The following is a 24,597-nucleotide window of genomic DNA, read 5'->3' on the forward strand; positions in this document are numbered from 1 at the left end:
TTGTCACAATCTTGGAGAGATTTGGGATAGTGGATTGCAAATCGATGGCCACACCAATGGAGGCAAACTTCAAGAAGTTATGTGGTCAAGATGCGGAACCAACTCTAGCAAATCCTTCTATGTACCAGCAGCTAATTGGGGCTCTGATGTTTATGGTAAACACAAGACCAGACATATGTTTTGCTATTAACACCTCGAGCTAGTTCATGGTGGAACCTTTGCATGCTCATGGTGGCAATGTGGTTGCAGAAACTCTTTGCAGAGGTGTTTGAGCAAGTGCTTGATACGATTGTGATATACAATGACAATCAAAGCAGGATCCGACTTTTAGAGAATCCAGTATTCCCTGACAGGTTGAGGCACATCGAGATAAAGTACCACCTTATCAAAGATATGGTACTACGAGGAGCAGTGAGGCTCCAACACATCTCAACAGGTGAGTAGGTTGCAAACATTCTCACCAAGTCGTTGCGAAAAGCAAAGTTCATATTCTTCAGAGTGTAACTTGGAGAGCGAGAGAATGTATCCCTGCCTGAGAGGGAAAACTGTTGATCGAGAACACTGAGCTATGCTCAGGCCCCCAGTATGTTGACTAGCCATGGACTTGGTAAGGGGGGAAGAGCATGAGAGCTCCTGGGTAAGGGTACTCCTTAAAGCCATGGACTTGGTTGAGTACATACCCCAGTATGCATCCTACCCACAAGTCACCCTTATATAGGGGTCATGGACTCAGTTAAGCTTGTTGGGATTGCCTCCCATATTGGCCACATGGGAGAGGAGACTTAGGTGTGTGTGATATTTACCAAGGGCAAACGCGCCTACCATGGACTTGGTTGTGGTAAACTGATCTACCCTAAGTATTGGATGGAGGTGTTCTACCACTGGATTAGTGAGGATCAAGTTGGGAGAGGGTCAATTAGTGGCAATAGGGAATGTGATCTTTACCAAGGTCGTTTATGAATGCCATGGACTTGGTTGTGGTAAATCGATCTCCCCTATTGTCGTGTGGATCATTCTTCTTCTTCTAAGGATTGAGTCATCAATTGTTCAGTTGAAATGAGATGAGATAAAACGAGATGGGCTTCTCCTATGTTGAGACATGTACATCTAAGATGTATCTTATGGTGCAGCTGGAAATTCCTCCCTAGCTAAGAGGTAGTGTTAAAATTGGCAGCTACAAGATGAAATTGCCCAAGAAGAAGCCTAGTTACCCCAAAGAAGAACCAATTCTCTTCAAAAGAAATTTCAAATTGGTCAAAGAAAATATATATTTTAAGTTTGACAAGTCAGCCCAATGAAAGTACAAGTCGGCCCCACCATGGGTAATTGGTCCTAATATACATACACATATAAGTAGACCATAGTATTGGATGCAGGTGTTCAGACACTTAATTAGTGAGGATCACGTTGGGAGAGGGTCAATTAGAGGCAATACGGAGTGTGATCTTTACCAAGGTCGTTTATGAATGCCATAGACTTGGTTGTGGTAAATCGATTTCCCATATTGTCGTGTGGATCATTCTTCTTATTATAAGGATTGAGTCATCAATTGTGTTGAAATTTCTAAGTCTATCCGTTATAAATTTAATCTGTATTCTTCTGGTTTATTTCTTCTAATTGTTAAATTTGAACAAGTTATTTAAAACATATAAATAACGAAATAAACACAATACAATCTCAACATCTACAAATCATCAGCTGAAAGAAAACAAACACACAAGTGACACCGTCATTTTTGAACAAATGTCCCCGGAAAAAACCAATGCGGGAAAACTAGTGCAGTTATTCTGAAGGTTTACTATTATACAGTATTTCCTCGAGTACAACTAGGTGCCAAACTAGCTCACCCAACAGAGAAAAAATAATTGGCAGCAATACCTCTCTATTCGGAAACAGGGATTCAAAAAACTTGTCCCACGAAACCCTCTCCAGCAACTCTGAAGCACTGCGCTTGCCCTTCTGGCCTCTGCGTCAACCCTCTAAGGCACTAAGCAGCCTCTGGGACCCTCTACATCACTCCAGCTGCTCTCTGCATGGATGCGCAATCCCTCTGGCCTCTGCATTGTCTCTGTTGGGCTCTGTGTGGCCTACTTTGACTGCTGCTTCTCGCTCTCTGCCTCTTCGCTGGTCTCTTGGCACTATCTCTGCCTCTCTATCCAGTACTCACTACCCTTCATTGCTGATCATTGATTTGACTTTGCTTAGCAACCCCGCTCTAGCAAATCAAATGACTGATCACTTTGGTGTGTTCTCCAACTGACCCTCAAGCCCCCTCTTATACTTTTCTTGATGATCCTTCCACGGCCAAGATTAAATCTATAATCAACGGCTAAGATTAGATTGGGCTTGATCCATGACTTTTGGAACCTTCTAGCCCAGTTTTATATTAATACCCATTAATATTTTATTTTTCCTAAGTTTAGACTTAGGAACTCCATTAAAAATATTAATTATTTTAATATCTCCCAACCCGGGTACAATCTGTCCAAACCATTTATGGGCCTTGGAGATCTCATGTGCTTTAGTCTCTCCACCAATTTTCTTGGCTAGAGCACATCTGATGCTACCCCAAATCAACAAATTGTTCAGTTGAGATGAGATGAGATAAAACGAAATGAGCTTCTCCTATGTTGAGACATGTACATCTAAGATGAGACTTATGGTGCAGCTGGAAATTCCTCCCAAGCTAAGAGGGAGTGTTAAAATTGGCAGCTACAGGATGAATTTGCCCAAGAAGAAGCCTAGTTACTCCAAAGAAGAACCAATTCTCCTCAAAAGAAATTTCAAAATTGGTCAAGGAAAGTACAAGTCGGCCCCACCATGAGTAATTGGTCCTAATATACATACACATATAAGTAGACCATAGTTTTCATTTGGCATCATCCATCACAGCACGAGTTTGATTTGATCTAAAATTCACATGTTGACTTCACACATGCAAAGGAGAGAGAGAGTTCGGACCTACTTTGACTCTTCTATTTTTGGACTATTTTGACTAGCATTGACCTACTTTGACTTGGGTTGTTCTTATGTTTGACCGAGATTTTCCTATTTGGTTTGAGGCCAAAATTTGTAAGAGTTTGACTATGTTTGAAAACCGAATTATGGGTTGTTGACTAAGCTTGACCGCGAGTCTAGTCTAGGGTTTTGAGTTTTGACCACAGAGTTGACTAGCATCTTTGATGGAGATTTTGCTATTTTTTTATTGGGTTTGACTGAGCAAGGAAGGTTGAGTTTTCTGCTAGGTTGCCCAAACTTTTCTAGGCATGTTGACCATTGACTTTGACTAATTAGGGTAGACTGATGATTATTATTGATTGTTCCTTCACAAGCCGAAAATTGCAAACTAATCTATTTGACGAGATTTGATTTTATCTCTCTTTAGCTATTATTTTTGGATTGGTTGACTTGGTGAGTAAAAGCTTGACTTTGACTAGTTATTGGGTGTACTACTGAATTGATGTATCTCATGTTGAACATTGATTGACTAATAGAAGAAGAATTGACCAAGGAGTTTCCCCCTTGTGGAGTTTTTCCCTGGTCTTTAACCAAATCTTTGTGTCTCATTATGCTTGGCTATCTTCTACTGTGCATTTATTGTTTATTGTTCTAGCTATAATTGATTATATGTTATTAGGGTGATTGAAATTGGAAGAATTCTTTTACAGTGATTATAACAACATGAAACACCGGAAAATTAACATCAATACCACTTCCACATGGAAAACATGTGGCATCCCTTGCCCATGTGTCATCATTGTGTGAAACAATGTCACTAGCACATGGTAGCCCTCACCATGTCATCGGCCACCTGAGATGCCACATCAAGGTTCTTATCGGGTTTTGGCAAATTGGGGAAAAAGACCTAATAGAATTGCTTCAACCTCCCAACAGGGCTTCATTTTCTGTTAGTATCAGGAGGTAAAGCCCAATACGAAGGTCTTTTAAAATTGGCAACTAGGGCCAAACTCCACATGGGTCATCTTATTTATGACAGCTAATATTTTTCTTGGATTCCTCTCTTCGAGAGGTGTAGGATTGATCTAAATATCATCTGATTCTGACATGTACAAATGAAGTTATGAATTTATTTTGATTATGATCAAATTGTCAAGGTCGGCCAACAAACTTATGTAGGATTAGAAGCCCAACAGTGACGTTTATTCATCCTCAATGTTGCATATAAATAGAAGGTGACTTAGCCTCATTTGGACACACTCATCTTCACACTTCTCTCTCTCTCTCCCCTCATTGATTAGGTACAAATTTCTGGGCCTCTCTCTCCACACGTCTGAAATTTCAAGAGAGCGAAATTTCAAGAGGCTGAAATTTCACGAGAGCGAAATTTCAGGAGGCCGAAATTCAGGAGGCCGAAATTTCAGGAGACTGAATTTTTGGACAATTTGACCAAGAGTTGACCAGCATTTTTAACCTCCTTTGACTGTGTTTTTGTGAAGGCTATCTCTGTTTGGGAAGGCCACATTTTTGGGCACAAAAATCGAGGCTAAACGTTGACTGTTGACAAATGTTGATTGCAATTGGGGCTGACCACAGGTGGGTTATTTGACCAAACTTTGACTGGCTGAATTTGATTGTTTTGAGGGTTGCTTTATCTTGTTGTTTGGAGGCCGAAGTTGACTGAAGTTGATCGATTTGTTGAGGGTCAAATCTGCCTTGTTGACCAGCGTTGATTTTTCTAGTTAGGGCTCTTTTGCTGCTATTATAAATTATCAGATTTGTAAATTGTACTATCTCTCTCTGTTGAACTGTTGAAGACTAAAAGAAGATTTGATCAAGGGTTTCCCCACATTCGGGTTTGTCCCTGGTTGGTGCCACATCTTGTGTCCTCTTGTCTTGGCTTGTCTTCTACTGTTTATGTTTATGTTCTATCCGCATTTTACTATCATGTTGATGTGATTGCTAATCTGAATATTGATGTTCGGCTAATAAAGAAACTAAAGTAAAATTGCTCTAAAGCATAGAACATACCATTGTTGCCAAAAATTAACATGGTATCAGAGCTGAGGTGAAGACAAAGCCCAAGCAAGAGTGAAAGAGAAATCACCAAAGACAGTTGGACAAGGACAAAAGGTTCAACGGGTTCCTCATCCTACTTCCCGGTTGAAGACAAGCTCCATGATAAATCTGAGTATCATGGATGGAAGATGTCTCTTGATTTGACCTTGGAAGAAAAAGTGATGGACTATGTGCAGGGTAAAATCCCTGAATCTCCTTCAAATGCACCGGTTGCTGCGAAGACCAAGTACAATAGGGTTGAAGTAAGCAAAGAAGATTATCAGGGATTCCATTGACAAGCATCTGGTGGCCTACATCTCCGAATTGAAGACCTCCAAAGAGATCTACGACAGTTGGTCAGCATGTACAAGGTTAGTAATGCTAATCAAATTCTATTTCTCAATAATAAGTTGAAGAATATTAAGAAGGGCAAGAGCAAGGATATTCAATCCTATTTCTTGAGGATTACTAAGATCAAGAATTATCTACTCTCGATTAGAGAAGTCATTCCTAACAGGGAACTTACTCTCACCACCCTTGGAGGACTCCCACCTGAGTGGTATGTATTTAGAACCATCATCCTCAACAATGATCGAATTGCAAGGTTTGAAGAATTGATGTCGAGATGCATTCAAGAAGAAACAAGAATGGTGGAGCAAGAAATGTCTTCTAATAGAAGCAACCCCACTGCATTCTCCGCTCATGCCAAAAGGAGAATAATGCAGGGTCTAAAGGTTATTTCCATGGAAAGCCTGGATCTAAGGGAGGAAGGAAGTGCAAGTGCTTTGTTTGCAATAAGTTTGGCCACTATGCAAGGGAGTGTCCAAATAGAAGGGAAACATCGCATGATGATGATCACAATCATTACAAGGAAAACTTCAACAACAACGATCAAAAGAATGACATGTCCAATGGCAAAGGAAAAAGGAATGAGGAACACCAAGGAAATGGTCAACCCTCCAAGAAATCAAGGAACTCTAGATATGAAGAATCAAATGTTGTTAACAATAAGAAAAAAGAGTACTATCTTCTATCGGCCCTCTCCACTGCCTCTACTCCGGACACTTGGGGAAATTGGCTGATTGATAGTGGTGCCTCAAGGCACTTCACCGGATACAAGGAAGCCCTCTCTAATCTAATAGAAAAGGAGACAAACTTGGAGATCATCCTTGGAGACGATGCCACCTATCCCGCGAAGGGAATAAGGAATGTTACCCTTTAATTGAATCAAGGTAACACTATTCATTTGCAAGAAGTACTATATGTACTTGATCTCCAGAAGAACCTGGTGTCCATTTCAGCCATGGAGGACAAAGGATTCAAGGCAGCATTCATCGACGGAAAGGTACGTGTTTGGAAAAGAAATTTTAAAGATGCTTTTACTCTTGGGTTCAGGGTTTACAATTTGTATCAAGTTAGAGGAAGGCCATTGGGAGCCATGTCTTGCGACATATCTCTACAATCTGAACTAAGCACCGGAGGTTTGCACATCTTCATTATAAGGCCCTACCGAATGTGAGACAGATGGTGACAAGTATGCCTGAGTTCAAAGTAGAGCATGAAGGTATATGACCGGGATGTGCCGAAGGAAAACTTACAAAGGGGCCATTCCCCTCAAGTAATAGCAAGACCACAGATGTATTACAATTTATCCACTCTAATATATCTGGTATGATGCCCGTAAACTCTTTGGGAGGATACTTATATTATCTCACCTTTACGGATGATTATTCTTGCAAGACCTAGATCTACTTCTTGAAGAAGGATGAAGTGTTCAACTGACTGTAATACTTCAAAGCCTTGATCGAAAACCAATCCGAGAAGAAAATCAAGATATTGAGGACTGATAATGGGACCGAGTACAAATCCAATGAATTCCAAGATTATTGTAGAGAAGTTAACATTAAGAGGGAGACTACAATGCCATACACTCCTTAGCAGAATGGCGTGGCTGAAAGGAAGAATTGCTCTATCGTAGAAGCAGTCTGTGCCATGTTTCATGATCAAGGCCTTCCAAAGTTCCTATGGGCTAGTTTGGGAAATTGGTTGATTGATAGTGGTGCCTCAAGGCACTTCACCAGGTACAAGGAAGCTCTTTCAAATCTGATAGAGAAGGATACAAATTTGGAAATTATCCTTGGAGATAATACCACCTATCTCGTGAAAGGAATTGGGAATGTTACCCTTCAATTGAATCAATGTAACACCGTTCATCTTCAAGAAGTACTATATGTACCTGATCTAAAGAAGAATCTAGTGTCTATCTCGGCGATGGAAGACAAAGGATTCAAGATGGCATTCATCAGTGGCTCTACCCGATGCAAGGAAGATGGTTACACGTATGCCCGAATTCAAAATAGAGCATCAAGGTGTATGTCAGGGATGTGCAGAGGGAAAACATACAAGGGGACCATTCCCCTCAAGTGATAGCAAGGCCACAGACATTTTGCAATTGGTTCATTCTGATCCATCCGGTATGTTGCCTGTAACATCATTAGGAGGATATTTATATTATGCTGTCTTTGTGGATGACTTCTCTCGCAAAACTTGGATATATTTCTTGAAGAAGAAGGACGAAATATTCTCATGGTTTCGTGCCTTCAAAGCCTTGGTGGATAATCAAACAGGGAAGAAGATCAAGATATTGAGGATCGATAATGGAACCAAGAATGAGTTAGATTGTGCCCAAACCATTTATGGGTCTTGGATATCTCATGTGCTATAGCCTCTCCACCAATTTTCGTGGCTAGAGCACATTCGACGCTACCCCAAATCAACAATGTTAACTAGTCTAGGCCATTCTTTTATAGCTTTGATCTTATTAGGATCTACTTTTACTCCTTCCTTGGATATTATGTGTCTGATGTACTCTACCTCTCCCTTTCCAAAGGTGCACTTGGACATCTTTGCATAGAACTGATGTTCTTCTAATATAGTGAGAACTTGCTCCAGATGTTGTAGATGCTCCTTTCATGTTTTATTATAAATTAGAATATCATTAAAGAACACTAACATGAACTTCTTTAGATATGCATGGAATACCTCATTCATGTTAGCCTGGAAGGTTGTTGGAGCATATGCTAATCCGAAGGGCATTACCTTAAATTTATAATGACCTTCATGTGTTCAAAAGTCAGTGTTCGCTATGTCCTCTAGCCTTATTCTGATTTGGTAATAACCGGATCTCAAGTCCAATTTTGAAAAATATTGGGCTCCATGAAGATCATCTAGAATTTCGTCTAGAACGAGAAACAGAAACTTATTCTTAATCACTATCTTGTTTAGCCCTCGATAATCTACGTATAACATAAATGATCCATCTTTCTTTCGGACTAGAACCAACGAAGCCACAAAAGGGCTTCTACTTTTTGTGATGATACCACACTTTAAAAGATCTTGGACTAATCTTTCGATTTCAATTTTTTGATGATGTGGATACCTATTGATGCTGACAAGGTTTGACCTTGATTTGACTTTGATTATGTGCTCGATTTCTCTTTCAGGAGGCATCTCCATTGGAAGATATTGGAACACCTTTTTGTGTTTTTGAATTAGTTCCTGAACTTCAGGTGGTACTTCGCTAACCAATTTCGAGGCCAGCGTTTCCACTTGATGTCACTGCACTACATATGTTGGTCCTCCTTTTCGAATCAGCTTCATCATCCAATAGGATGATACAATTTGATTTTGAGGTGCTTCATCACTTGTATTTCTGCCCCTCCCATCTAAACTTTCTAAATTGTTTTTAACGGTTGGCAGAATATGTGCCTAGGGTTTGTAGCCATTAGATACCTAGGACCACATCGACTCCTCCCAACGGCACAGTGTAGAATGGGGATTCTAGATTGTAGTCTTGAATCTGCAATTTGACCTTACAGCATTTTCCTACTTTTTCAATTTTCTTTCCATCAGCTACTATCACTTTCACATTAGGCACTGGATATGGGAAGATGTTGAGCCTTTTTGCAATATTTGAGTCCAAAAAGTTTTAACAATTATGTTGCTCTTTTTGATATGTCCTTTTAACTTTAATGTCTGGCACTGAGATATTCTTGTCAGGGTTGATAATGATACTTGCAGAATATTTTTGTCATCTGAATCTGGGGTAAAATGTGGAGAATCTTCAACTTCTTATATGTCTGATTCTTCATTATCTGAATCATTGGTTGATTCACATGTATACAAGTTCTTGGTCTCTTTTCCTTTAACACATTTATGTTTAGAATCCCATTTTTCGCCACAATGTTTGCACTTACCCTCTTTCATTCTTTGCATTTCCAAATTAGTTTTTCCTCCTTCACATAGTTGTGGTAGAACATACTTTGTATTCTCCATGTTAGTAGTTTGGGGAAATCTTCACCTCAAATATACTCTTTTAACTTTTGGCAGTTGTATTCTTTTGAGCTTCTTTCTTGTGGCTTTTGCTTTCTGTCTTGCTTCTTCTATAGAGGTGATGTCATGAAGCTTAAGCTCATCCTGGAGATGTGGTTCAACTCCTATGACGTATGATTGAATAAGACGAGTTTTTGATAACCCAGTTACTCATGTAGCTAGAGTTTCCCATTCTCTAGTATATCCGTCCACATCTCCTTTTTGTTGTAGCCTAGTGAGTGTCGTGAAGAACTCTTCTTCTTTTACTCTTCTTGAATGGGCACAACTGCAAGTTGCTAAGAAGAAATCCGATTTGACGTTTCTCAAAAGATGTAGGGATGCATCATTGATTCCAGTGTTTGCCTGTATCTAATTTTACACGGCTAACCCTGAACAATGATGCATCCATGCTATTTATTCTCTCAGATCGATTGATTTCTCACCTTGTCCCGAGGATGAACCACATTAGTTGGTTCGAAACGTCGACCCAATCCTACCGATGTGATTAATTCGAAAGACTGATTTCTACATTATGGATCACAAAAGTCTTAGATCTAACCTTGGAACCTCTTAAAGAATGCATTTCTAAGTTTCCTCCAACTGATAACATGTGTCGTTTTCTTCCACCACATATACTAATTATATGTTTTGCCTTCCATTTGCAAGGATGCATAATTGATTCTTTCATCGTCATTGTCAATACCGTAAATCTCGAAATATTCTTCTACTTTATTAAACCATACAACATTGTATTGCTCTTTACTATCAAATTTAGAAAGCTCAAGTTTTGCTCTTTATTAATATGTAGCAATCAGTGGAGCGAAGAAAGGGTATTGGGTCGAGAGTTGTATATTTTGAAAATTTGTGTTACTATTTTGTGGGTTGGGTATGTACAATGCTTTTGGAGATTCAGGGATATAATGTTAGTCTAATGAGTTTGATGAATTTCAAGGATTTGGGTGTTGAGTAGCTCCATTTTTATGGGGAAGTTGATCAACTATAATTTTCAACTTTTCACAAATAAAGTTTGGCGCCACCATTGCATCATTATGATTTCGATCAACCTTATTTGAAAGGGCTGAATGTTCCATTTTAAATTCGTTATGATTTTGCTCGAGTTGATTCTTTATTCTCTTTGTCATGCCCTCGAGCTCCTTGATTTCTTCGGCATGTCCGGTGACCTTATTCTCAAATTCTATCAATTTTTTACTAAAGTCGCTCATCGTCATTGACGACGACATTGATCGAGTGTGTGGTGGTGTATATTTATCCATCTTAACTTGAAAAAAAATTATTTACTTATTATCATTATTATTATTTATAATATATATTTCTTTTACGCTTTATGTTAAATATAATAGGTTAACTATATAATGAGGTATTATATAATTTAATATAATGAAATATATAAATTATATAATAATAACTATATAATTACTATTATGTATTAATAGGCCTACATGATATGGGTGAAACACTGTGCGTTTTGACTTGGCACGAGGCCCAAAGAAGTAGTGTCAGGGAAGGCATCGGTTGGACAGTCGAGGCGGCGTCTGGTAGTGGAGAAGAAGCACGTGGAAACAACAATGGAGGTCAGCAAGTCATAGAGATATTTGGATGAGCAATTGGTTTTGATTATCCAACAGAACGTGGGCACTAAGGAACATGGTTGGGGATGAAAACAAGGCACAAACAAGACGATGAGCAAGGGAAGAAGCAAACAGCATAGTTGTTGCAAGATGGTGGTCGATGAGTCAGCAAGCAACGTGGATGCAGTCAATCGAGGGAATGAGGGGCAATTGATACGATGGATGAGGCATGGAGTAAGCAGCAGCGTACAAAAGATGAGCAACAATGGAATGTACGAGCTGTGATAGAATTGACACAATGTGCAGCAGTTGCCAGAGGTCTGAGAGGCTCTAATACCAGATGGAGCAAATAATCAGCTCTATAATTGATAGATACAAATATATATATTTATTAAGAATTAAATGACGAAATATAATGGTGGAAGCCCTGGCTTAAATACAGCTTGGGTGCCATTACATGACAGGGCATAATCTCTGATCGTGCCCCTTAATTTAAACATTAAATTAAATTAATTTTATACATAACAAAACCCTAATGGCATCTCAATCATCTCTATCAACGTCAAACTCTAAATCAATAACTCTACTCAACATACATATTATGAAGGTGCCAAAAACTCTCACAGCATCATTACATCAAGCTGCCAAGCCCTAGGTACTCAATGACAAACCCTAGCAGTTGCTTCAACCATATTAGTCATCAAGAACAAGTCAACAAACAACCTTTCTTAGACTGTAATACATGTGTTGAACCTTAGTACATGTAATTGCATCAACAACTTAGAGCAACTTGGTCAATGCAACATACCCAAAAATTATCTAATGTGTATAATATTATTGACATGCAAACAATTTCCTCTTTTTAGTAGTGTCTATTTTTAGGCATACTATATATGGCAAGGTTCCCCTATCTATTCTAGACATTTTTTTCTTATCTTTTAGGGGCCTACTATTTTTGGCATGTCTATTTATAGCAGTATAACATGTGGCAATCTTAAAGGTTGACATGTTGCAACTGTTGAATGTAGGTCTTAACCCTGTATAGAAATTACCTGCAAACGAATTCTTAAAACAGAAAATATATAATGGCGAGAACATAAAACAAATATACACAAAGATTTCCCCTAGATCCCAAAACCGGGACTACCAAATTGATTTTTCATTATATTCTTTTTAATGTTACAATACATATATATATACATGTCAAAGCATTCATATACCCCAATCCACTAACCCTAGATTAGAACATAACTGTATTTCCTTTGACCTCTACAAAATACGAGGGCAGAAAACGATCATGCCCAAAACCCATGCACAAAACCATGGGTAGTTCCTCCCACCGTCTTTGGGTCTGCCCCCCATCATTGGGTCTGCCCAACTATTATTGGGTCCACATAAAAAAAATCTCAGGGCGCTACCCCGAACCCTGTTCAAGGGGGCTACCACCCCCCTGCAAACCCCCCAACAAGGGGGCCTGTCGCACCCCCTGTGACCCCCCCACTACATCCGGCGCAACGTACAACAACTATTTCTAGTCATGGAAAGAATATAACACATACCCAACACTGAAGTGGACAAATGGTGATGCGTCATCAAAGATGTGGCAAAGCACATTAGTAATTTGCTTGCATGGAAGGAGGTGCATTGTGGCACTTATGATAATTTATTTTGATTCCCTCCACTCTATTTTCTCTCTCCGAATGCACATCACCAAAAAATTACGAAAGGATATTTTTAATCCAATTCAAATTATCCAAAATTACCTAAGGATATTTTTATCTTGTTCAAATTACCCGAGGATATTTTTATCAAGTCGACTTTGCCAAATTACTCCAGAGATATTTTTATATTAGGTCGAATTTACTCAAAATACTCAAAGATAATTTTTACCCAAGTCGAATTTGCTAAAATTATGCTCAAAGATATTTTGATCTCACAACTCAAAACTAGTTTAGTGGAACTCAAACATGTGCCACTTACACTCAATTTTTTCCTCCAGCTAAGTTCAGTTCAATTAGATGGCAAGTCAACTCTACCTCAATATTTTGATCTCACAAATCAAAACTAGTTTAATGGAACTCAAGCATGTGCCACTTACACTCAATTTTTCCCTCCAGCTAAATTCAGTTCAATTAGATGGCAAGTCAACTCTACCTCAATAACTTAGTGCACATTGGTTTTCCTTTTGAGAAGTTCAACCTCCTATTTTCTTAGTATGCATTGGAGGAAATAAGGGTGGGAGAGGATTATAAATACAGGTGGAAGCTATGGTTTCAAATCGAATTGTCTTGAGTAACAGCAGCATTACTATCTCTCTCTTGTCTCCATTTCTTTCCTCTTCTAGCTTACACTCTATTGTGTCTGAGTATCCTTGTCAATGGTTCTGTAGTCGGATCATCTTGGCACAGCCAACCTTCTGGCCTTTGCAGAATAAAGCTCAGTTTTGATTTATACTATCTCTCTGGGTTGTTCGATGTCTTAATGTATGTTTTACGCGATATTGTAAAAGTTTCCGAGCCATTTTCACTGGTTTAAATCTGCCATTTTAATGCACTTTCTGTATATTTTATTTTCCATTAAAAAACAGATGCTAGAGAATATTCCACTATTTAAAACACAGGATTTTATAAACTCATTCGGCCACTAACTTGCTGGTCAAACAGCCATTGCATTATTGTTTTTTCTATTTTGCATATTTTTAGGTGGAAACAGTACATGCTAGACCAGGGACACTCCCCTGTAACTGGCAAGCACCAGCCTAAACGGACAGGGTGATTGATTTGCAAGTGACACGAAGGGCAAATTTTCCTATATGTTGCCCGGAATTTTATTATCTCAGGTTCATCAGATAATTTAATTTTTGAAGGAGTAAATATCTATGCAAACAAGTCTAAAAGATGCATGCTCTAAAATTTGAAATCTGTTTATGAATCTGCAATGCAAGTTTGAGGATGTGTGGTATATAAATACTAAATCTGATCTTAACACTCAAACTCAGCAATCAGCATAATAATTTCATATGGCCTTTTCTTGTATACTATTTCATTTTCGTTTCTGATATCTAAAACCTGCAATCGTGGTGAACAATCACTATTAGCATTAGATTGTGATATCTGCATTCACCACAACATTTTCGCTGCCACTTTTGCCAAGCAAATCATGCATCTACGTGGCCAACAGATATTCTACATATTAACTGCTATGTATTTTAAAGATTTCACTAGTGACAAGAATGCATAAACAGCACTGCCATACAAGATAAAAACACCTAGAAAAATGTAGTTCCTTGAAAGCCGTCTTAACAAGGCACCATTAGATAAGCAAGAAATTAATCTCGTCACCATGGCAAGGTCAGGTTGTTATTATCTCCTTGCAGTTGCAGCTTGCTAATAAATATCTAGAAAAGAAGGGAGCCACTAGTATGTTACTTGAGTTTCTCTTCATTTATCCAGTATATAATTAACCTGTTGTATATGCAAAACGAACTTGATTAGTTTCAGACATCAGAGCCTTCTCAACTGAAGGAAACTCAGCTTCAAGTTGTTGAACACGTATCATGAGTCCATGCCCTCTTGCAGCAGTTGCCATGACTTCTTCATGCAAATCATGAAAGACCTCAGCAGCAAACCTGTCATATTTCAAGAACTGCTTTTAGAAGCAGAATCACATTATAAAAATAAAGATAAGATTAATTGAACAGCAGTAGCAAAAGGGGAATTCAATGTCCATAAGGAACTTTGGACAAACATACAAATATAGTGCAAGAACACTGACTTCGAGGAAGAGAATTTTTATAGCATTGAGGAAAACATTAAATCATCTTGTTGTTCACTGTTGGAGATGATTAAGTTCATCTCAAAAGAAAAGAAAGGCATTATAATGATGTCCATGAATGACCAATGTTGTTCAATGGAACTCAAAATTACATCCAGCAGAATAGAAAATAGTTAACCAATAAGATATTTGGGCACAATATGTTGAAGGATGTAACTAGTGTCAGTTTTCATAATTGTACTTGTCAATATAAAATTACTATTAAAGAAAAATATCTTATTAAAGCATGGGTTTCATGCTTGGATCAATGTTTTCTAAGTCAAAGCCTCCATTGAAGGCTTCTAGGTTTTATGTTGAGTCATTAGAGTCATTGTCATTTTTATTAGACCCTTCTTGGGCTTTTGTGTCATGTAAAAAGAATTATTTTTGAGTCAAAAAGGTTATTTGTCATCTCCACACCAAGTTAGCCCTATCGCCATGAAGTCGACCTACATTAGGGCAATTCGACCCAGCAGAAAGGCTATATAAGGAGAGGCAATTCGACCTATTTGGAGCATTCACTCAACAAGTTCGATCTTCAAGGAAGAGAGGCAGAAAAGAGAGCAAAGTAGCTGGAGAAGGACGAAATTTGTTGGGAAGACCTAATTCGAGTTTCTGGGCTATCTATCTCTCACACGTGCAAAGTTTCTGGGCAGTTGCTGGGGCTAAAATTCTGTGTCTACTGCAGTTCCAAAATTCTGTTGCTTGGGGTCGAAGTTTTGCTGCTGGGGGGCCGAAATTCTAGACTGAAGCTGTTGTTTGGGAGCTGTCACTTGGAGACTTTGACAGGGATCATCTATTGAAGGGAAGGGCTGACTTGGTGGTTGGAGGAGGTCTTTGTCTAGGTCTAAAAAGTTTGGAAGTGTCTCATCTTGATTTGAATCTACTGAAGGATGAATTTGACTGGATTTTCCCCTTGTAGGGGTTTTGCCCTGGCTGAGCACCTACATCTTGTGTCTCTTGTTCTTGTGGTCTTCATATACATATAATTTGGTAATTGCTTGAAAGATAAACTAATAAAGAAGTAAATGAAGCCAACATAATTCACAAGTAATTATCAAGAAAGAGGAATCAAACCCTAACTCCTATAAGCATTTATTTCTCAACACAACAAAGAGTGGAACATGTAATTATGTAGCTTCAGTCTATATATTTGCTCAGTAAAGTCCTTGATAAGAATGGGCATTAATTATCTCGCAGTATCGCTGAACTACATTTAGGTGTCATAGAAGACCAGGTAAAACAACAATATACATAGACAAGCAGGTAATGTCCTAGTAGCTTTACTAATACAAGTGATTTCAGCTCATCTCTTAAAGAAGTTGCAGAAGGTGTTTCAGATTCGAATTTCTTTATGCACAATAATTTCCATTATCCTAATCAGTGTTACATATATTGTCAATATATCCCCTGTATGCGATATATCATGACTGGTTCCCCAAGCTAATATTATTAGTGGTAAATATCACGATATTTCAAGCAAATATTGCAAGTAAATAGAATATATCACCCTGTCTCCACCAACTTCTTCTTGTAACAGGAATTTCAGTCTTTTGATCTTCATTTTGCAAAAAGGAGTTAGGGGATTGAACTCTAAGGAGATTGTTACCATTTTCCATCAAGCAAAAGGGGAAAACCAGTGTTTTCATTGCCGTTAGCCAAGCCATTGTCAAGTGGGAATTTATTCTGATCTACAAGATCCATATTCCCAGGTATGTATAAAATTTTATCAATGCATTCTCTTCATTTTTCAAGATTTAGTATAGGGTTTGCAATGTCCATTAGATATACCTCTTTTTATTCCTTTTTAATGTGGGATTTAACACTTATCTAGCTGTCAGCATTCTTTTGTGTTGATTTCCCCATGTGCTTTGTCTTAGATGTTTAATCAATGCCCTACAAAAATCCAAAGCCATTGGACCTGTTACCATGCAACCCAGCATTTGGACCCAAATAGGCATTCCTTCATATTTATGTGATTAATTCACTACATCAAAGAAAGGGGGGCCCCTCCTAAAGCTTACATCATGCATATTGTAAAACGTATTTTCAGCCTTAATAGTCAGGGGCACAAGGGCACCAACTAAGGAGGGGCAGCGATCCCATTGGGACCCACCATTGAGTTTATCTTGGTCACTAAAAAAGAAAAGGGTGCAGTTGTGTTTAGGGCCCCACAAAAAGTTAGTTTAATGTAATATTTTCAGGGACACTTTCTAGTGGACCCAACTTTGAGAAAAAACTGGGCCCAATTTTCCATGAATGTAGCTGATAGAAATTGACTGTTGGTGGGGTGCGAGGGGGGGGGGGGGGGGGTGTTTGAAGTTGGGCTTCTTTATTCAGCTCGCCTTGCCATTATTATGGTTGTTGAAGGAGATAAAACTAGAACTCTGCATTTTTTCCCTCTGATTTTCTGAGTACAAAGCTTGTGGATGGTCTCTATGTGCACCTTACAAGCTGAGTTCACCCTTCTCTTGTGCTCATAATTTCTGGAAAGCTTTCATCAGTGGTTGTACATCAAATTTCACTGGTAAAGCTGATTTAAATATTACAGATGTTTAATAAATTGGAATGATTTCTCGTCTTTTCTCTCAGCTCATGGTGATAAAAAGTAGAACTATTTCTTGATTGTGTTCAAATTGTATAATCATTTCTCCTTGTCTATCTTAGCAAAGAAATATGGTGAAAGATCTCTAGGTTTCTTGTTGAAATATAGGAAAGGGCTGTTCTTTGTATTTATTTCTCAACAGGGGCCCCCTTTTCCTTCATTGGAGCAATCTCCCTTCTTGGTGCCAAAGAGCCCATTTGACCAAGAAACTTCAAAGCACTGGTAAACTTCTTCAACATAGATTTTACTTTTTAACTCAGGTTTTTCCGGACATAGATTTGGAGGTCACCCAGCTTGTAAAACTATAAGAAATCTGTTGTCTTGAAGCCTAGCCCCTGCCCTGTCATAGTTACAAATCTGAAGGCACTGGCACCTTTAATCATGGCACTGGTCTAAGACCATACTTACAGCAGATCTGAAAGGAAGAAAAATCATCCTACACCTACAGTCACAATTTTTTGATGGGTGATATTGGTACTGTGTTTCCATAAGTCTGTTTGGAATTGATGTTTACTAATTTTTCTTGCAGCAGTGGCATGTTTAAAATGCATATTTCTGAGTTGACTCTCATAAACATTACTTACAAATCCACACTAAGAAAACCATAAAATGCTGCCCATACGCTAATGGATATGAGGATGTTCACTAACTGTATGCATGAGTAAAAAAATTTGCATCAGCATAACAGTGATTGATTTTTATATTGCATTTTGTGTTGGACTCACAACTGTAAGCCAGGAAACATTGTTTTAGTCTAGGTTGCATGAAAGGACGGAACATTTCAGAGTTTCCGAAACGGGTACATTTAGAAATGTCACCTCCCAAAAATGGAAACATCAGCCGAAACGTTAGCTGAAACATCATATATGTATATAAACATATACATTTTTTATAAATAAGTGAATAACACATTATCTTGCAAGAAAAAGGGGAATAACACCCATAGAAGACAATTTGAAGGAAAACCAAGTCTATATTAACTCTCATATGATGGTCGAGTTTCGGCTGAGTTTCAGTGGAGTTTCAGAGTTTCGGGTACGGGTATGACCCAAAACGCTGGGTTACTAGAAGTTTCGTGTAACATAGGTTTTAGTGCTTGAAAATCATGGCATATCAACACAAGGTATACGTCCTAATACCCGTGATCCTAATCCTAAGAATCTGAGTTCTGTTCCAGTCTGCACACAAATTGTTTGAATCAGTGTTGCACACATCGCGATCGGGATTTAATCGGCGCCGGGAAAAAAGCGGAAAAAATCGTTAAAATCGGGAAAAAATCGGAAAAAAGCGGGAAAAAATCGTTTGGCACAAAAATATTCATTTTTTTTCAATTTTTTTCAATTTTTTTAATATCTAAACCATCTACAACATAAAATAAATACATTGACACATAAATATGATAAAAAAACTAATATATAAGATGTTTAATATCATTTCTAGCGCTAAAATCACACATAACATTGAATCATGTCCTGAATAGTAAGTCCTGAGTCCCAAGTCCAACTCAGCCTCAAAATATCAACAAAAAATATGATAATGTATCTCATCATGTCATAATGTCATATACAATAAAATGAAAGTCTAATCCTATTGATTTCCTCTGCCCCTCTTGCGAGAAAATGGCACAACTTTCTCTTTCCCTCTAGATGTAGAAGCTGGTGCCTGTGGTGGTGGAAATGGCAGTGGAGTCTGACGTGCTCTAGAAGCTGAAGAACTAGTAGTAGCAGCTATAGGAGGCTGAGGTGGACGGAGACCACGTCCTCTACTGGTGGTAGTGGTAGCCCGGGTAGCCCGGGTAGGCGGTGTCACCTCCTCCTCCTGCTCCTCCAACTCCTCCTCCTCCTGCTCCTGCTCCTGCTCCTCCTCCTCCTCCTCCTCCCCCTCCTCCTCCCCCTCATCCTACACTAACCAATCCTCAGTGGGATCCATGAGAGGCCTCTCGGTCTCAACCCTCCATTCAGCAGTGGTGTCAATCCCATCCAATGAGATGGCTTCCGTATCAGGTGTCTTCTCTAGTTGTTTCACCCACAATCGAAGATTGTAGTAGACATAGACCATGTCATTAAGTCTATGGGACTCCAACCTGTACAAAGTTCATGAAATAATAAATTAATAATTAATAATTAATATTATAAAAAAAATATTGTTTAAAACTTTAATGAATTCAAAAATTTATTTGGAAATTTGCAATATTTTAAATGTTTAAGTGTTAACCTATTGCGCTTCTTGTTGTGCATTTTTTCAAATACACTCCAATTGCGCTCACATCCCGAGGAGCTGCATGTTTGGCTGAGGATGCGTATGGCAAGATTTTGCAAAAGGGGTACTCTGCCACCATACATCTTCCACCATGCGTCTACAACAAAATTACAAATAAAATTTTAAATAAACATAAGAAAAAAATGGAATTTGAAGAAACAATGAAATTTGAAACAAAGTTACAAAGTACATACTGCAAACTAAAAAATACCTGGCATTTTAACCGTCCTATCAATGACAGCCATATCAAAGCCAAATAAGCCACCTGACAACTTATATTGCTCAATTTGTCTAGAGATCTCCATACGTTCTTCTGAAGATCTCACCATCTTCTGGACACAGGTTAATAATCCTTCCACGACCTCAACATCAAAATTAAACCCACATGCATAAGAAAATGCAGGGTTCAGGAAAAGCCCAGCAGCATGAATGGGACGATGGAGTGTGTTGTTCCATCGCTCATCAATGACCTTCCATAGAAGGAGTTGTCTCTGGAACCCATCATCTCCCTTGTCATCATAGTAGGACCGAATGGCTTCTTTGGCCCTGTCCATGGCTTCATACAAATAGCCCATTGCGGGCTTCTCACCATCTACCAACCGAAGAACCTTTACCAAAGGTTCAGTGACAGCGCACACCTCCTGCACTCCCGCCCAGAAGTCTTCTTGGTATGAAACAAGTCTGCAGACGGCCTCTCCTTCTGGTTTGTGGCTCATTGGCGAAGAACGCCACTCCTCTGAAACAAACATTCTCTTCAAATCCCACATAGAATTCAAGAGGGATTGAAGAGATATGAAACTCGTCGCAAACCGTGTAATGGCGGGGCGCACCAACTCTTTGTTGTTGGTGCATTTTCTCATCAAGCTAAGCACAGATGTGTGATTGTAAATAAATTTTGTGATGGTTTTTGATGAGTCAACAGCCTCTTTGACAAAGGGAATTTTCCCTATGTCCTCTAACATCAAATCAATACAATGGGCAGCACAAGGTGTCCAAAATAAAGTAGGATGCCTGTCCATAAGCATTCTACCAGCAGCAACATAATTTGCAGCGTTGTCCGTTATGACTTGGACAACATTTTCTGCACCCACCTCCAAAATAAACACATCCAGCAAATCACATAAATTTTTTGCATCTTTGATTTGATGAGTTGCATCAACAGATTTGATAAACATAGTCCCCAAGGGACAACTAACCAAGAAGTTTATAAGGGTTCTCCCCTTTTGGTCAGTCCAACCATCTGACATAACAGTGCATCCTGTTTGTGCCCATGATGCCCTAAAATCCTCCAATCTTTGGGTGCAGTCACGCTTTTCATCTTGAAGAAGCCGGCCTCTGAAATCATGAAGAGAAGGGAGTTTGTACCCCGGGCCAACACTGGCAACAGCATCAAGAGTAGGTTGGAAAAATGGATTATTCCTTATAATGCTGAAAGGAATATCACTCCAGAGGAGAAATTTTGTCATCAACTTGTCAGCTTTTTCTTTTTCAGTTCTTTTCATCATTGAACCGATAGTTGGTTGTGAACCAGGTGTGGTTCGAGGAACAAAATATGATGATGCAGCAAACGGATTGACTGACGCTGCAGTAGAACCTATGCCACTTGGCCCACTTCCTTCAACTGACCTTTTTAGTTGCCTTTTGAGTTCTTCTTTGGCGTCTCTAGTGTGCTCTAATTCTCCCAATGCTCTCATGGCTTTTTGGATAATTTCAGCATTTGTCTTTAGACAGGGCCCCACATCACGTCCAGGGATTTGTGCAAGGTGGAACTTCAACCTGTACACCCCCCCGAATATTTCCTTTCCACACAACTTGCAATACAAGTTTTGTCTATCATTCGGAGTTTTAGGGTCACCATATTCCCAGAAAGGATCCAATTTCCTTGGCATGTTTGTTTTTGAATTTTGAATTTGCAAACCTATGGAAAAATAAGGATTAGGAAATAGGAATTTAGGATTACATAAATGATAATAGTAAATACAAATTACAATTTAGCATTTGCAAAATTACAAGCTAATTATTTCCAAAATCCCAATTTCTAAACCCAAGTCACCCAACCAAATGCCAAAAAACAATGAAAAATCAAAAAAAATAAACAACGTTTAAAGAAAATGAGAAAATAAAAATCAAAAATTGGTTCTCATAGTCATAACAAATAACCCATCCCAAATCAATGAAAAATTTCCAAAAATTCTTTAAAAACAATGAAAAACAAAGTTTTTATTGAACCAAAACAAAAAAAAATTAATCTACATACCTGGTTTATGGACAAATTGGCGATCTTGGCTTGGATTCCTCCTAAAATCGCTTCGATTCGCTCCCACAACCGACGGCAACCCTCTCCCTCCCTTCTTCTCCTTCTCCTCCGCGGCGGACTGCTGAATGAATAAAAAAAAAATCGTTTTTTCCATATAAAACCCCGCTGCCCGCGCCCCCCGCGATTTTAACCGAAAAAATCGCGATTTTTTCAAAAAATCGCGATTTTTTCGATAAAAATCGCTATAAAAAAAATGGGCGATTTTTTCGATAAAAATCGCGCTTTGAATCGGCAAATTTAAAAAATCGCGATTTTCCAATTTTATCGCGATTTTATCGCGATGTGTGCAACACTGGTTTGAATAAATGCTTCTATGGAAATTTTCTAAAATGATCTAACAGCCTCGGTATTTTCCATGTACATTGCTGGTCTTGAAGTACATCAGCAAGTCAGAATTTGGCTGCATGCAAACTGTTCGAAGGAATTCCTCAATGAAGTTCTATATACACATACAGCAGCCCTCACTTCTGTCCATTGCAAGTTGGTCACAGACTCACATGTGATAGATGGATGTATCGTTTGTGCCCAGATTTACAAGGTACTGTAACGTAAGAAGCATCAACATCAGATATGGTTTATAGTCTCATAATTTTGAGTCTGGTTTCAAGCTTTCAGGCTGTCACACAACTCTTTGACTAAATGACTAAATGGGATTTCTCATATTTCTTTGATAGATTCTATATTTTTGCTTGCATATTGGCTTATAGATTGTGATTGTAAGAAGGGAGAACTATGATTAATAGTTATATGATTTTCACATCCCAGATTTGTGTATGAGGAAACCTTCCTGTGTATTACAAGGTGGAAACAAACACACAACAATCCATTATAATACCCACAGTAATGCAGGCTGAGGTGACATCCCTTACCAATGAAATTAATGTCATTGTGAGATCAACCAGATTTGAAGCATGTTGAGTCTATCCCTGATCCATATGCTGGAAATACACAAATAAATGAGACCGGTTATGTGTGCTTAAGAGCTGTCATCTCCAATCTCTAGCTTAACCAGAACTCATAAAAGAGCAGTCTAGTAACACTTTGAAAGCTCCTATTTAATAGTCCTGTAGTCTAGCTAGGAAAAATTCCGTTTGTGTGGGGAAAGGAGAACCATGAACTTCTGAGGTGTAATCTGATGTATGCCAGAATGCAACATGATGGTCCACTGAAGATATGTATTGGTGGATAATTTTAGATATGTATTACTGCTTTTTTGTATGTTGTCTAAATGCTGATTGCAAAGCTGTGATTGTGAGTGAAAAGGTTTGCTTATCATTCTTGAAAGCTCATGTTTGTAATTTCACCCAAGAAATCCCTATTTCTTGAAATGAGGCAGTGACAAGGAAAACTCCTCAAATTTTCCTTTCGAGCTTGCCAACATTTCACAATTGATGTTGTTGCAACCACCTGCGTCGCTTTCTTCGTCTTCTTCTTGTATGGACACTGCCTCACTTAATGACCAGTCTTGTGACATGCAAAGCATTTCACTTTACTCATGTCCTTCTTAGAAGCAAATCACCCACTTCCCTTTACCTTGCTTTTGCCCTTTGCAGCAATAGCAACATTCTGCAAATCATCCCCACCATCGTGTTGGTCTGCATTTTTGGAACATCTCCTAGTATCTTCCTATTCGAAATCATCCCACACTCTATCCAAACTAGGAAAATTTTCCTGTGCAACAATCCCATCAACAAAGACATCCCATTTTGGAAGAAAACCACTCAAAGTTGATCTGACCAACTCTTCACTATCAATGGTTTACCCCACTCCTGCCAAATCATCTCTAATCTAAGTGATATTGGTTAGGTATGATGCAACTGCGTCAATTTCAAACATCTTGGTGTTTCTCAGTTTCTCGTTCAACACCATGTTTCCGTTTTGGTTTGGACTCTGGTATAACTTGGTTATAAATGTCCACATCTCAAAGGCATTCTTCTTCCTTGTCACATGAGAGAAAATATGGTCTTTAATGGAGTAGAGGATTATTCTCTTGGCCTTCATGTTCCCTTTATTAAGCTTAGCCAACTGAGTAGAATCTGTAGGAATAATGACAACCTTCTCTACAATGTCCCACAACTCCTACTCCTTAAACAGCAAAACAATTTGCTCCTTCCACGGGCTATATTTTCTTGCCCCATACAACCTATCCTCATAAAGCAACCCAATATCCATCACAAACCCCACCAACAGTAACTCTGCTATCACTTTTCCTATTACAACCGGTTAGTTGCACAGATTCTCGTGACTGCACCCCTGTTGCCTCTACACTCACTTGCATGTTGATTTGTCGATCAATCCCGACGCACCATGATCCTGATCCATTAGCCTGATCTTTGTGGTTTGTAGCCTTGCCACATTGTTGGCCTCTAGTGTTTGTGCACTAATATTCTCAATGGCTATGTCGGCCACTCCGGCTGGCTCTACGCATTCGACTTCTCTCTGGATTATCGGCATGCGTCTCACCTCTATTGCCTCCACTTGCTTGTAATCTCGATCGGCTTCAACTGATGTTTTCTTGTGTGTTGATCGTAGATCACTCAAAACTGCGACTCACAACTACACTTCCTTACCGATTTTGTGTGGCAGCTCTGTTCACCACCCATTTGTGCTTGCCCCGTTAGCTAAGA

General features: G+C 38.9%; 1 protein-coding gene across 8 annotated transcripts in view; it reads right to left on the reverse strand.

Annotated features, from left to right (window-relative positions):
* The window catches only part of SCAR2 (SCAR homolog 2), a 114,129-nt gene that overhangs the window by 43,915 nt on the left and 45,617 nt on the right, over window positions 1-24,597 (reverse strand). For all 8 annotated transcript variants that reach the window (XR_016261809.1, XR_016261808.1, XR_016261807.1 and 5 more), the window contains exon 3: window positions 14,441-14,604. Coding sequence is in view for 4 of the 8 variants with exons in the window: in XM_089436791.1 (XP_089292917.1) it covers window positions 14,441-14,604 (164 nt within the window). In the remaining 4 variants the exon portion in view is untranslated. The remainder of the gene's footprint in view (window positions 1-14,440; window positions 14,605-24,597) is intronic.

Source organism: Pinus tabuliformis, chromosome 5_2, assembly GCF_031772625.1.
Source record: "Pinus tabuliformis cultivar Carrire ecotype Pingquan chromosome 5_2, CPIR1, whole genome shotgun sequence".
Classification (NCBI taxonomy): domain Eukaryota; kingdom Viridiplantae; phylum Streptophyta; class Pinopsida; order Pinales; family Pinaceae; genus Pinus; species Pinus tabuliformis.